Source organism: Mustela putorius, unplaced genomic scaffold, assembly GCF_011764305.1.
Source record: "Mustela putorius furo isolate JIRA1106 unplaced genomic scaffold, ASM1176430v1.1 tig00003899_pilon_pilon_pilon, whole genome shotgun sequence".
Classification (NCBI taxonomy): Eukaryota; Metazoa; Chordata; class Mammalia; order Carnivora; family Mustelidae; genus Mustela; species Mustela putorius.
The window spans coordinates 14,497,734-14,512,792 of record NW_025422048.1 but is presented as its reverse complement, the minus strand read 5'-3'; the positions used below and the strand labels follow the sequence as shown (position 1 = coordinate 14,512,792).

The following is a 15,059-nucleotide window of genomic DNA, read 5'->3' as shown; positions in this document are numbered from 1 at the left end:
AGTGGTAAGAGCTCCAAAGAGAATGCCCTCTGGGTCTGGGAGGACATCCTGCTTCTGCTGTCTCAGGAGCCGATGCTGGGGTGGGATGGTTCCTAATGTAAATAAGCTCAGGGGCCGTGATGCAAGGCTGCTTGTAGCACCCATAATTTCCCTAATGGTCTGCTTCCATGTACCATGTGGGGCCATAGTTTTTTTTAACTGTTGAAAAGATGCTAGTAAGGCTTTCACTTAGGATTTTTTTCTTCTCCTCACTGAGAACAAATACCTTGAGTAGTAAGTGTCTCTTTCACTAGGGTGATCATAATATAATTTATCAAACTACAATTCCTTTGAAAGTGAAAGAAGACACTGTTCGTGGTTATGCTGGACAACAAACATACCTTGGGACTCTCTAGGCAATCTGGGATGTGTACAGTTCCTCTCCTTGACCATCATCTTGGGTATGCTTTAAAGCTCTCTTGAACCCCAGCATCCAGCATTCAGCAATGTGGAATGTTTTAGATGAATGATAAGCTGCAGGTCTAACAGCATGCTAGCAGGGGTCATCTAGTCATGGCACCAATTGACAAAGAGCCCCTGCGATGCAGGTAGGGCTGTTTGGTCACCATCAATCACTTCTGACGCGCGTGCGCACACACAGGTGCATGCACAAGTAGGGTGACTGACAGCAGTCTCATCTTCTAATGTACCGAGGGTAGCTTATAATCATTGAGCACTTGCTGTATGCTAGGTGTTGTGCCAAGTACTTCTCATGCCTTAGGTCATACTGCATATTTGTTTATATTTATGTCTCACTTGTGGAAAGCTTCCATATTTAGCGATTGTGTGTGTATTTACTATCTTACTTGAGTCTTGCAGCAATATGGGGATGTAGGCATTACTATTCTAGTTGCCAGATGAGAAACCAAGCTCAGAGAGGTCAGAGAGCTTGCAGATAGCTGCTACAAGTAGTCTTGCAGATTACATCCAAGTCTGTTTGACTCCAAATTCCATATGTTGTGATACCATATCTGCTTAATGGAAAATTTGGCAAATATTTGCAGGTTAGTCCTGTGTGCCAAATACCATGCTAGGTGCTAGGAATCCAAATGTCTATTGGGCAGTGGGCTCAGCTGTGAAACAGACAGAAACAGAAATATTCTTTTTTAAAAAAGATTTTATGTATTATTTGACAGAGAGATCACAAGGAGGCAGAGAGCCAGGCAGAGAGAGGGGGAAGCAGGCTCCCTGTCAAGGAGAGAGCCCAACACGGGGCTCAATCCCAGGACCCGGGACTATGACCTAAGCCAAAGGCAGAGGCCTCAAGCCACTGAGCCAACCAGGTACCCCGATACAGAAATATTCTTTTTTTTTTTAAAGATTTTTATTTATTTATTTGATAGAGATCACAAGTAGGCAGAGAGGCAGGCAGAGAGAGAGGGGGAAGCAGGCTCCCTGCCGAGCAGAGAGCCCGATGTGGGGCTCGATCCCAGGACCCTGAGATGACGACCTGAGCTGAAGGCAGAGGCTTAAACCACCGAGCCACCCAGGCGCCCCCAGAAATATTCTTAAAGTGCCTGCCCTTTAGTGGGAGAGGCAGGCATACAAACACATAATTTGACTACTGAAGTCTAGATACCATATTCTATTTGAATAAGAATTTATGAAATATACAATAGCATTATGTGGCATAACATGAACTACATTTATGCATTGTTTTATATTTCTATTTATAAATACATATGCAGGGGATTACAAAGTACTGTGGGAACAGAATAGAGGGGCAGTAGGGAGGGTTTCACAGAGAGGACAAAAGTCCTTAAGTACCAGACGAAGGAGTTGGACCTTAATCCAGTAGGTGATAGGGAGCCATCAAAGGATTTTCATCACAAGATTGACAAACTTTTTGTGTATTTTGAAAAGACCATTGATTCCGCATAGAGAATGAATTAGATAGCAGGTGGGTAAGTGGGAAAAGCAGGCCCAGGTGAGAGATGACAGGGGTCTAGTTAGTTGAGGATAGAGAAGTCTGAGTTTATGACTTTCGTTTTTATTCTAAGTACAGTGGGAAGACATTTGGAAGGTTTTAGGCAGGGCTGTAATATCTGATTTGCATGTAAAGTGTTCTAGTATTCTTTTTTTTTTAAATTTAAGATTTATTTATTTATTTGACAGACAGAGATCACAAGCAGGCAGAGAGGCAGGCAGAGAGAGAGAGGAGGAAGCAGGCTCCCCCTGGAGCAGAGAGCCCGATGTGGGGCTCGATCCCAGGACCCCAGGATCATGACCTGAGCTGAAGGCAGAGGCTTTAGCCCACTGAGCCACCCAGGCACCCCATGTTCTAGTATTCTTAACACCACATACACAGCTCCCCCCCCCACACTAATAGAGGGACACAAGGAGACTTTTGGAGGTGATGGATATGCTTTTTGCCTTGATTGTGGTGATGGTTTCATCTAACTCATCCAATTGTCTACATTATATATATGCAGGGTTTTTTTAAGTTTATCAGTTATATATCCACAAAGCTTTTTTCTTTTTAAGAAAATTTACAAAACAAAGAAGAGGGGTGCCTGGTGAAACAATGTGGGTCTGGAGCCAACTTAAAAGAAAAAAGAAGGTATGAAACAAGAGTTACAGAGTAAACTTGATGTAACTCAAAACCTCACCTCACTGAATAAACAATCCTTAATATTTTAGTATGTTTATATAATATGAATACATTCAGATATGCAAAGCTAAATATTTAAAAGTTGGAATAATATGCTTGCAATTTTGTTAATATTTTGAATTAAAATTGAACTCAATTTAATTTGTTTTAACTTAATGTATTTTAAAATTTAAATTTATTTTTTCATTGAAGTATAGTTACCATACAGTGTTGTGTTAGATTCAGGTACAATATAATGATTCAACAATTCTATACATTTCTCAGTACTCATCACCATAGGTGTACTCTTAAGCCCTTCTGTATATTTCATCTATCTTACCCCCCTTTGGCAACCACCAGTATGTTCTTTGTATTTAAGAGTCTGGGTTTTTTGTTGTTGATCTCTTTTTACTGTGTCTTGTTTCTTAAATTCTACATATGAATGGAGTCCTTTGGATTTTGTCTTTCTCTGACTTATTTCACTTAGCTTTATATCCTCTAGGTCCATCCATATTGTTGCACATGGCAAGATCTCCGGCACCCCAAAGTTTATATAATAATAGTAATAATAATATATAATAAGTAGCATTATTTACAATAGCCAAGATACGGAAACAACCCAAGTGTTCATTCATAGATGAATGGATAAAGAAGGGGTGCCCCCCCCAACACAGTGTAATATGACTCAGCCATAAAAAGAATGAGATCTTGTCATTTGCAACAATATGGGCCTAGAGGCTATTATGCTAAGCTAACTTAATATTTTTAAGTACCAACTAAGAGTAGAAAAATGTATAAGACCCAGCTCCTTATCTCCAAGATTTTGCATTCTAGTGGAAGAGATGGATATGATTACAACAAAGTGTATTGCAATATTTGAAGTGCCTCCCCCCCCCCAGAATAAAACCAGTGCTATGAAAACTTAGGGGAAAAGGACCCCTTGGGTTGTTATGTGGAAGGTGAACTGGAAAAGGTAGGCATAGGTAGAAGTGGGGAAATTAATGAAGATTTTTGTTGTATCCAGATAGTATGTTTGGGACTAAGTTAGCAGCTTTGACTAGGTTAGAGGCAGTGGAGCTCACTGAAGTGGATGGATCTGAGAAATAGGAAGTAGAATTGATGAGAATTGGTAGTTGACTGGTTGTAGGGTTTAAATAGAGGGAGGAGTAGATGATATCACCCAGATTTCTGGCATGAAGAATGGAGTGGGTGATGGTACCATTTACTAAGCTGGGATACCTGGGAAAAGAATGGGACCTCTGCCATGTGAAAGACAATGGCTGTTGCCAAAGGTTTTCAAGGAGTACCTTCTCAAATTTTAAATACATGTCAGTGATTTTGGTAGTACAGAGAGGTCATGGAAAAATATAATTACACTGAGAAGTCTGCAGTTTCCAAAATCACTACCAATAGTTTGGAATCTATTATTTATTACTCTCTTGTATAAAAGAGTTATCGACCCAAACATGGCAGTGTAGCAATCATGCAGGCCAAGCCCTTCATTTCACTAAGGCCCAGGGAGAAGTGATTTATACATGTTTACACAGCTAGTTAGTAGCAGGTCGAGGTCTAGACGCCAATTCTCTTTACTCCTTGGTTTATTTTCTTTCTGCTACACAATTTCTTTCTTTCTTTCTCAACATAGAACAAGAATTGACCCTGTTCCTGGTTCTTTTTCTACTCCACTTCCTTAGAACTATTTTCTCAGCCTAAAGCATACATGTATAAAGAAATGTCTGACAAATTCCATCTAATTTCTTTCTGATTAGGCCATATGTCTTTTGTTAATGAATATACATTTTTAAAAAGATTTTGTGTTAAGAAATCTATACACCTATTATGGGGCTTGAACTCACAACCCCGAGATCAAGAGACACATGCTCCACCCACTGAGATAGCCGTGGGCCCCTTTGAAAGAGTAAGTTGATAAACCTGTGGTTGCAGAGCCATTTGTTCCTCTGGTGGTGGGGAGTGTTTCAAATTGTACTCGAACTCCAGTCTTCTCAAAGATAGTCCATAGGCCTAAGTGCTCTAGCCCTGTCATTCTGGGGTTTTGATTAGTCCAGTGTTAGACCATTTGTCTTTTTCTAAACTGAAGCTGCCTTCAAAGTATCTTACCCTATGTCAAGGTTGCTCTATGAACTGACCATCAATTTTGTAGTCTCTTTGTCAGATGAGGAATTTACCATTTCCTACCACCTAAGTGCAAGTCTACTTTCATGGTGGCTCATTGCTCTAGTTGGGCCTCCTTTGCTACTTATTTGCAGTGGTTGAGCTTTTTCCGCCTTGACCATCTTTACTGTTGAGGGAAATAGACTCCAGGGATAGAGTATGGACTGACTTATCAGATTATCCAATTTCATCTATACCCCAAATCATTTAAGCCCTTGAAATCAACAAGTACGGACATTCACCGTACCTGGTATAAGCTACTTTTATTGAGTGCTTATATGAGGCAGAAACTATGCTAAGTATCTACACATCTTTACAGCATTTACTTCAAGAGTGTTACTGCTTGAATTGTAGCCCTCTGAAGTTCACATGTTGAAGTCCTAACTCCCACTACCTCCTATTGTGACTCTTTGGAGATAGGATCTTTACAGAGGTAATGAAGTTAAAATGAGGTCAACAGATTGTGCCATACATCCTATGACTAGTGTCCTTATAAAAGAAAATTTGCTTTAGACATGCATAAAGGGAAGGTGATGTGAAGACACAAGAAGACCACCATCTACCAGGCAAGGAGAGGTCTGGAATAGATAGAACAAAGCTGCCTTGATATGAGAACTTCTGTCCTCTAGGAATATGAGACAATAGATTTCTGTTGTTTAAGCCACTCAGTTTGTGGTTCTTTGTTACAGTCCTAAACTTAGTTGATGCAGATACAGAAGTTTCTCTGTGAAACATATTGAGCACTAATACAAGGGAGTACTATTATTATTCTTACTCTACAGATGAGTAAACTGATGTGCAGAAATGTAAGCGACATGTACAAGGTCACAAAGTAAGGGCAGAGCTGGGATTTGAACCCAATTCAGTCTAACCTCCCAGCCTGCTTTCCCCCTAGGGTCTCAGGGTAGCCTACAAGAGAATGCCTTGTTGTTGCATTACCCTAAAGAATTAAATCACCACCGAAATGTACCCCCTCCATTTGTAAGACTGCAGAGCAATACAACTGTATGAAAATTCTTTTTTGCTCTTAAGAACATTTTTTTGGAAAAGGAATTGCTAGGAGATGGATGTATTTCTTACTAAGAAATTGTTCCTGGGGCACCCAGAGCAATATTTCTTAGTCTAAAGCTGTCAAGTCAATATTGCCCCCCAGGCTGGCTTCTTCAGTCATTGTCCCTCCCTGCAATGTGGAGCCCTGGGACCTAGTCATTCGCTAGGATACTTCCTGAGACTGGTTAGGCCAGCACAATCTGATTTCCTTCCTTTGGTTCATGTTAGAAAGTGATGGAAAGGCACAACAAGCACTAAATCACTTTTGTGCCACATGCTTAAGGGCGGTTTTAAGTTACTTTCTGTGTAACGGTGAAGCCGAAGCTAACTTGATGTGGATACAAAAGTTTCTCTGTGGAAACATATTGAGCTTATTAGAGACTCTCCCAGGGTAGGACAACAGTTTGGATTATGTAGCAAAATATTTCAAACCAAATGCTATGTGTTAATGGTTTACACAAACGTGATGATTAGATAAAAGGGGCTTTTGGAGTTATGCTTGAAGACACTAATTAAATCCACATCAACAAGTCAACGTTTGGTCTCCTATGGATTTGAACACTTTGGAAATGCTTCTTTTGTTTTGATACCATTAATTAAATTCACACATTTTGCTGATATTGAATGGTTACCTTGAAACACAGAAGGCAAGCGCTGATGCTTTGAACAGTTCTTCTGAGTGCATTTCCGTGAAGCTGAGTAAATTAGAACAGTTTTTCTTTTCAAGGAGCTAATTGCCCAGAATTTCCAAAATTTCATGGCAGATAGTGAACAGTTGATTGTTTCTCAACAAATTCAATCCAAATGATGCATGCTTTTACTTAACCGCTACAGGCTTAGCTGCAGTTTTAAATTATTCTCAATGCAGAGGCAATAAAGTATTTCAGGAAATGGGTCTCAGAGGAGAAGTTAGGGGGAAAAAGCACAAGTATTCCCAGTAGCCACCGTTCAGGTCACCACGAGGCACATGTCAAAGAATTATGACCTGCCACGGGCAGTATTTTTCAGAGTTGGGAGTTTATCAATATCTCAAGGGTCTGAAGAAATGACTCCAAACAGAAAGCAAGTAAACCCTACAGGGATACTTCATTTGAAAACTAAATATCTGTGGCCTTGTATTGTCAACGGAATTGGATTTCTCTCTGTTATTATGTTGTTTCCACTTATAACTGATTTAGAGTGGAAATCTAGGGAGAAAAAGCATGTGTGTAGAGTTGCCAAGGTGGCCACGCCTTAACAACGGAAGCTGCAGGCTGAAATGAAGGAATTCATTTCCTCAGTCCTTCTCCTCGCCTTTGGCTCCCTAAATTGAGAGTTGCAAATGGCCATATGGATTCACTCATTTTGCTCAGCTTGAAAAAGTAATCCTAGCCTTAGAATACTAAGATGGAGAATTAAATTCACTTTAGTAGATATTGATCTAGTGAGGACTATGTGCCAAGCCCTGCAGTTGGTGCTGGTGAGGTGGTAGGGAGAGGAGGCAGATGCAGAGGAGGCGGAGTGGTGGAGGTGGCAAGGGTAACAAGACGACCTTTCTTGAATGCATCCAATGCAGCAGGCACTGTTCTAAGCACTTAAAAAGCCATTATTTAATTCGGTGACTCATAGGTGGGTATTATTTGCACCCCCATTAAATAGATGAGGAAACTGAGGCTCAGACCTCCTAACTCTGGAGTGCCCTGGGGCTTAGTCTTTGGACCTCTTCGTGGTCTACACTCATTCCCATGATGTTCTCATTTAGTTTCTTGGCTTGAGACACCTCCTAGCAGTTTGATAGGCATCTCAGGCTTCTGTCTTAAATGGAATTCCTGATCTTCCCCCTTTCCTGAAAGTACTCCTTTCCTTATCTTCCTAGTCTGAATTGATGGGAACTCCATTCTTCCTGTTCTCAGGCCATAAACATTTTTTTTCTCACATCTTCAAAGTATATCTAGAATCTAACTACATCTGTTCATCTCCATGGCTACTATTTTGGCCTGAGCCACTGTCCTCTCTTACTTGCTCTCTAGGCTTCCTCTCCTGTCTGCTATTGCTGCATTATAAATTACTATGAATGAGGCTTAAATCAAACCTCATGCATTTTCTCACAGCTCTGTATGTCAGAAATCCTGAGGGCTTGGCTGAGTTGGCTGCTCAGAGTCTCATAAGGCCAAAGTGAAGTTTTCAGCCAGACTGGATTCTTGTACAGAAGGTTTGGGGAAGAATCCACTTCTAAGCTCATTCAGGTTGTTGGCAGAATTCAGATAATTTTGGCTGTAGGTTCAAGGTCCCCATTTTCTTGCTGGCTGCTGGATGGGTGGGGGGGGGGTCACACCTAAAGGTGACCCACATTTCTTCTCATGTAGCTTCCTATATCTTCAAAGCCAGCAGTGGTATTCCAAATTCCCCCTTGTGTTTCAAATCTCTGAATTCTCTCCTGCTATCAGCCAGAGGAAACCCTCTGCTTTGAGAGGTTTCACTTGACTGAGTCAGGCCTACCCAGAATGATCCCCATATTTTAAGGTCAGTTGATTTGGGACTTCAATTCCATCAGAAAAATCTCTTTGCAACTGTACCCAGATTAGCATTTGATTGAATAAGCATTCTGCAGGGCTCCTTCCACCCAGCAGCCAGTGTCTTCCTGTTCAAAGGTAAACCAGATCCTGTCATTCCTCTACTCAAAATCCTCCAGTGATTCCTGAGCTCATCCTGAAGAAAAGCTGAAGTCCATACCATGTCCCCCAAGGCCCTTCATGACCTGAACTCTGCCCCTTACCACCGTGACCTTCATCTTCTAATTTCTTCCTCCCATTTACTCATTACTCCCATTTACTGTTCACTTATTCTCCCTCTAGCCATTCTGAAATGCTTCAAGCACGGTCCTACTCCAGGGCCTTTCTTTATGTTCTTTCTTCAGCTTGGGATGACTTTTCCCTGGATAAGTACATGACTAGTGGCTTCATTACTTCCTTAAGATTTCTCTTCAATTGGCACTTTGTCAATAAGGCCTTTCTTGGCAAGTCTATTTGAAATTGCATCCCACCCCATACTTTCTAACCTCCTTCCCTGCTTCATTTTCCTCCAGATCCCTTATTACTATGTAACACAAGGAATGCAAATATATAAGATACACCTCACTATTTTTACTGTTTGTCATTATCCTTAGCATGTTAAGTCCCACAGGGGGCTTAACATGGTCCTGCGCACCTGGTACTGTGACCGGAAAATAACAAGCACTCAAGAGATATGTATCAGATGAATGACTTAAAGGAGATTTCCCAAGATCACACACTAGTAAGTGAGAGTTGGAACTTGAATATGAAACATATGCTGCCTCCCTGGAGCTCAGGATCTATTAATGGTAAGGGCGAGGGTGTACAAGATGAGGACTATAATACAGGATGTTCTAAGGAAAATGCCATAGAGAAGGTGCCAACCAAGGATTCTGGAATCTCCAAGGATAGAGAATGTGAGGCAAGAAATTCAGGCTGGGGCCAGTATAGGAAGTCCTATCTGGCTGTGGAGGAATCACAAATATCATTATGGGGGCACCCACAATGGGGGGCTCAGCTGGTTAAGCATCTGACTCCTGGTTTCAGCTCAGGTCATGATCTCAAGGTGAGATCAAGCCCCACATTGGGCTCCACATTGGGTGTGGAGCCTGCTTAAGATTTTTCTCTCTTCTTCTCCCTCTGCCCTTCTCTCCATCCCTCCCTCTCAAAAAAAAATGTGTCATTATGAAACAGAAGAGGAGAAGATATACAAAGACAGAGAAAATGTGTTGTGAGGATAGAAACAAACCGGAGTAATGAAGCCACAAGCCAAGGAAAGATAAGGAGTGCCAGGCAGCCTACTAGAAGCTGGAAGAGATTCTTCTCTAGAGCTTCCAGCAGGATTGCAGCTCTGCCAGCACCTTGATTTCAGGCTTCTGGCCTCCAGAGCTAAGAGAGAACAAATTTCAGTTGTTTTAAGCCACGAGGTGTATGGTCATTTGTTATGGCTGCTACAAGAAACTGCTCAATAAGATCTGAAGGATGGGTAAGATTGCGGTGGATTTTGTGCTGCATTCCTTCAATCCCCTTTGAGGTGAAGGACTTGTCACCCAGGTTTGGGAGTCCGCTGAATACCAGTATTCAGCTGCCAGCACTTTATAAGAATTACCTCTGTTGAAGAAAAGACCATGTTCAAGGTCAAGCCCCTTTCCTGGGGACAGCTTGCATCCAGTGACTGGTCAATATAGAGGTTTTTTTAGGTATCAAATGATGTGTAACAAATTACTACACACTTAGTGGCTTCAAACAACATATTTATTATCTTTAGTTTCTTTGGGTCAGGAGTCTGGGGATGGACTAACTGGGTTTTTCACTTAAGGTCTCACAAAGCTACATTCAGGGCATCAGCTGGGCTGCATTCTCATCTGGGGGCTTGACTAGGGAAGACTCTACTTCCAATTGCTTATTGATGGCAGGGCTTTAGGTTAGCTCCTCAGGATCACTTTGCTCCAGTTTTAGGACTTCAGATGTTCTGGGCCACTCAGATGATCCTAAGCAGGGCTCTAATCCACATGAGGTTTGGTTTATTTCTAGTTCATGCTTATATCATCTAGTATTTAATCTTTTAAGGTCCCAACCCCAGATGAGGTTAGGTTTACAGAGCCCCAGTTGTTGTGGGTCCTGGACTCCAACTTTTGTTCCTCTTAGCATGGTCAACAGTTTTGCTCACCTCATAGCCACTTCTTCTATATTGGCAAAAGCCCCATGGGCAAAAGTGGAACAAATACCTCTCTAGGTTTTCTGATCCAAGCCTGGATCTAGGCAGGATAATTCCTTTTTTAAAGATTTTATTTATTTATTTGAGAGAGGGAGAGAGAGGCATGATGTGTGTGTGTGTTGTGGGGGAGAAGTGAGCCTCATGTGGGGCTCAATCCCAGGACCCTGGGATCAAAACCTGAGCTGAAGGCAGACACTTAACTGATTGAGCCACCCAGGTGCCTCTCGGCTTGGTAATTTCATACTCTTTTATTACTTCCTTGATAACTTTGGGAATGTGTTCTTGTTTTTTAAAAGATTTTATTTACTTATTTGACAGAAATCACAAGTAGGCAGAGAGGCAGGCAGAGAGAGAGGGGAAGGCAGGCTCCCTGCTAAGCAGAAGCCTGATGCAGGGCTCGATCCCAGGACCCTGAGACCATGATCTGAGCCAAAGGCAGAGGCTTAACCCAATGAGCCACCCAGGCACCCTGGGAATGAATTCTTTTAAAAATATTTTTCTTAGTTCTGTTTTTTTCTAGTGGAAGTATACCTATGAATTACCTCATTTGCCAATGATCAGAAACTGTATATTTAAAATTTTTATCTTTTAAAAAAAAGGTATAGAACCCACCTGCTTAACTCTTCTTTTTCCCAAGAGGAAACCATTACTCTGAATTTGGTTTTTATCATTTCATACACTAGGTACATAGGTGCATATCCTGAAGCTATGTATGGCATTTTTTTGTATGTTTAAAAATTTTGTAACATGATATTATGCCATATGTATTCTTCCTCAACTTTATTTTTTCTGTCGAATATGGTGTTTTGAGATTTATTCATTTTGTTAACATGTAGTGTTTGTGAATTAATTTTAATTGCTGTATAGTAGTCCATTATGTGGCTACACACAATTTTCTTATTCATTCTCCTATTGATGGACATTAGGGTTATTTGTGTGTGTGTATGTATGTTTTATTTGTGTTTTAGATGTGCAGTCTATTCCAAAAAGATTAATGTAGGCAATAGTAGTTATCTCCAGGCTCTTTGCTTAATCAAGTATTTGTATTTGTCTTAACAAAGATGAGAAAGCAGTGCGTCTTGGGCAAAATATCCTAAGGGAAGTTTAAAATTTTCAATTGACAAATGAAGATTAGAACATGATCTCTTTGAAAAATTCTGGGTAAAAACTGATCAAAATTGATGAAGAAAATTGGGGCCCCCATCCTTATATAAGGGTGCTAATTGTCTACTGTGCATGGTGGTGACAGAGGACAGAGGACACTGGTCATGTGGCTGTGATACTAGGCATCAGGGGGCTTTCTGTTGAGAAGGTTTTGCATGGTACCGGGTGGACAGACCTGTGTCCCAGACCTTTTTCAGCTACTTTCAAGCCAGACCTTCATGTGTAAGTCTCTTTAACTGTGATTTCCATACCCCTATCACTGTTTTGCAATCTTTTTTTTTTTTTAAATTTTATTTATTTATTTACAGAGAGATCACAAGTAGGCAGAGAGGCAGGCAGAGAGAGAGGAGGAAACAGGCTCCCTGCTGAGCAGAGAGCCCGATGCGGGACTCGATCCCACGACCCTGAGATCATGACCTGAGCCGAAGGCAGCGGCTTAACCCACTGAGCCACCCAAGCGCCCTGTTTTGCAATATTTTAAAGGACCTGCTATTTTCTGATAAATTTTAAAATCTGATACCTCCTTTCACAGTTCTCTTTCATCCTTTGCTTTTCCCCCCAACGTTTTCTTATGAAAAATTTCAAACATACAGAAAACTTGAAGGAAATTTATAGTGAGAAACCACATACCCACCATTGGATTTTATAATGAAAGTTTTGCTATTTTTTTTTGACATCAGATACCACTTTTTATTGTACTACAAAGACATCTGAAAAAAACATACAATTTGAAACGCTTTATTTTTGTGTGTGTCCTTGTTATTAACAAGGCTATTTAATAAAGTTAGGATTCCAGTGAAAGGAAGTTTTCATGAAAGCCTTCGGGATCAGTTGTATGTCATATAGCGGGGAGTAGCACTGAATTTGGCGTAAGACTTAATGACCTTATTTACAGCCTCCAAGAAATCCTTCTCGGTAGCAATTTTTCGCCGTGCTCTGATGGCAAACATGCCAGCTTCTGTGCAGACGCTTCTAATCTCCGCACCAGTGCTATTTGGACACAGTCGCGCTAACAATTCAAATCTGATATCTCTTTCGACACTCATTGAACGAGCATGAATCTTAAAAATGTGAGTCCGACCCTCTAGATCAGGTAAGCTGAATTCAATCTTTCTGTCCAGTCTCCCTGGCCTCATGAGTGCTGGATCCAGGGTGTCTGGTCTGTTAGTGGCCATCAGCACTTTAATGTTACCTCGAGGATCAAAACCGTCCAGCTGATTGATCAGTTCCAGCATTGTTCTCTGCACTTCGTTGTCTCCTCCAGCACCATCATCAAAACGAGCCCCTCCAATAGCATCAATTTCATCAAAGAAGATGAGGCAGGCTTTTTTCGTTCTGGCCATTTCAAAGAGCTCATGAACCATTCGAGCCCCCTCACCAACATACTTCTGTACAAGTTCAGATCCAATAACTCGAATGAAGCAAGCATCAGTCCTGTTAGCAACTGCCCAAGCACAGAGGGTCTTGCCTGTACCAGGTGGCCCAAAGAGCAGCACACCCTTGGGAGGCTCAATGCCAAGGTTAACAAATCTTTCTGGATGAAGTAATGGGGTTTCAACTACTTCTCGAAGTTTCTCAATCTGTTCCTTACAGCCACCCACATCACTGTAAGTGACATCAGGTTTTTCTTCCACCTGCATCATGGTGACTGTTGGGTCAATCTTGGGAGGCAGCGGAATGTGAATCTGATACTTATTTCTGTCCACCCCAACTCTCATCCCTTCTTCAATGTCGGTAGGTGCTACCTGATCACTGAGGTCCACCACAAACTTGGCAAACTGCTTCACATTGATAATGTACTTTGGGTCCTCCGAGTCAGCATTGATTATCTTCGTACACCTTGCAACCTGCAAAGGCTGTTCACTCTGCAGTGTTTGCTTATCTGCAGCCAAATCCCAGAGTGCTGGTGGGGCCAGGCCAGTATCAGACTCTTTAATACCAGTGAGCTCATTAATTTTCTTGAGAAGTTGTTGAATGTCATCTTCAACCTGCTTTATCTGCCTAGAGTAAGTGCTTTGACCGTAAGTTTTCAGCAAGGCAATATCCCCCTCATCCAGAGCTCGGATAGGCTTGTTGTCCTTCTCCTCCTCTTTGGTTTTCCGCTGATCCGCACTGAGGTAATCCGGCATTTTCGTTGTTCCGAGGGCCTCAACTGCTCCGAAAGTTTTGCTATTTTTCATTTATTATATATCTGTCCTATCTATGTCTCTTTTCATCCATCAATCCATTTTATGCTTTTTTATGCATTGGAAAGTAAGGTGTAGACATCAGTATACATCACCCCTAAACACTTCAGCATGAATATCATCAAGTTCAGTATTTGTTTTTAGTCAAAGTAAAATTTACATACAGCAAAATGTAGAAATCTCAAGAGTACTGTTTTATGAGGTTTGACATATGCACACACTATATACCTAAACTCCTATCAAGATGTAGAACATTACCAGCATTCCAGAAATGTCCTTAATGCTCCTTCACAGTCAATCCCTACTTTCATTCTGCAGAGCAATAATTTTTTTGACTTTTCTACCATAAATTAGTCATTTTTAGAAAACTTTATTTGGAAATAATTCCAAACTGACGGGAAAGTTGCAAGGAAAATAATACCATGAAGAGCACTCATATACCCTTTACTCAGATTCACCTGTCAGTAACATTTTACTTCAGTTGCTCTTTTTATATGTATATAGATAATATTTTTCTGAAACATTGAGATTAAGTGACGTGTAACCATATATTAGCTTTTGAGGTTTTAGAACTTCACAGAAATGGAATCACAGAGTGTGTGTTTGCTTTCTAAACTAAAAAAAAGATTTTATTTATTTATTTGACAGAGAGATCATAGGTAGGCGTGGCGGGGGGAGCAGGCTCCCTGCTGAGCTGAGAGCCTGATGCAGGGTTCGATTCCAGGACCTGAGCTGAAGGCAGACACTTAATCGACTGAGACACCGAGGTGCCCCTCAACAATTTTTTTTTCTTTAGTGAACCTAAGTTTTCATTTTACCTGGGTAAATACATATGAATGGGCCTGCTGGGCCATATAGTCCATTTGTGTTCAGTTTTGTAAGAAACTGACAAATTGATTTGCGAAGTGTCTGCACCATTTTGCATTCTTAACAGCAATGTGTGAAGAGTCCCAGTTGCTCTGCATCCTCACCAGTATTTAGTTTTATCTGTTCTAACAGGTGTGTTAAAGTATCTCATTGTGGTTTTAATTTCCATTTCCCTAATGACTTTAAGCATGTTTTTATGTGCTTATAGCCATTTGTATAAATAATCTTTGGCAAAATGTCTA

At 41.1% G+C, this 15,059-nt stretch overlaps 1 protein-coding gene across 1 annotated transcript; it reads right to left on the bottom strand.

The window, feature by feature from the left end:
* Nucleotides 1–12,486: 12,486 nt before the first annotated feature.
* On the bottom strand, nt 12,487–13,916 carry LOC101689387 (26S proteasome regulatory subunit 7-like). The gene has a single exon (XM_004773682.2). It carries the CDS (start codon nt 13,891–13,893, stop codon nt 12,592–12,594), a length of 1,302 nt encoding a protein of 433 aa, XP_004773739.2. The 5' UTR covers nt 13,894–13,916; the 3' UTR covers nt 12,487–12,591.
* Between the last annotated feature and the right edge of the window lie 1,143 nt (nt 13,917–15,059).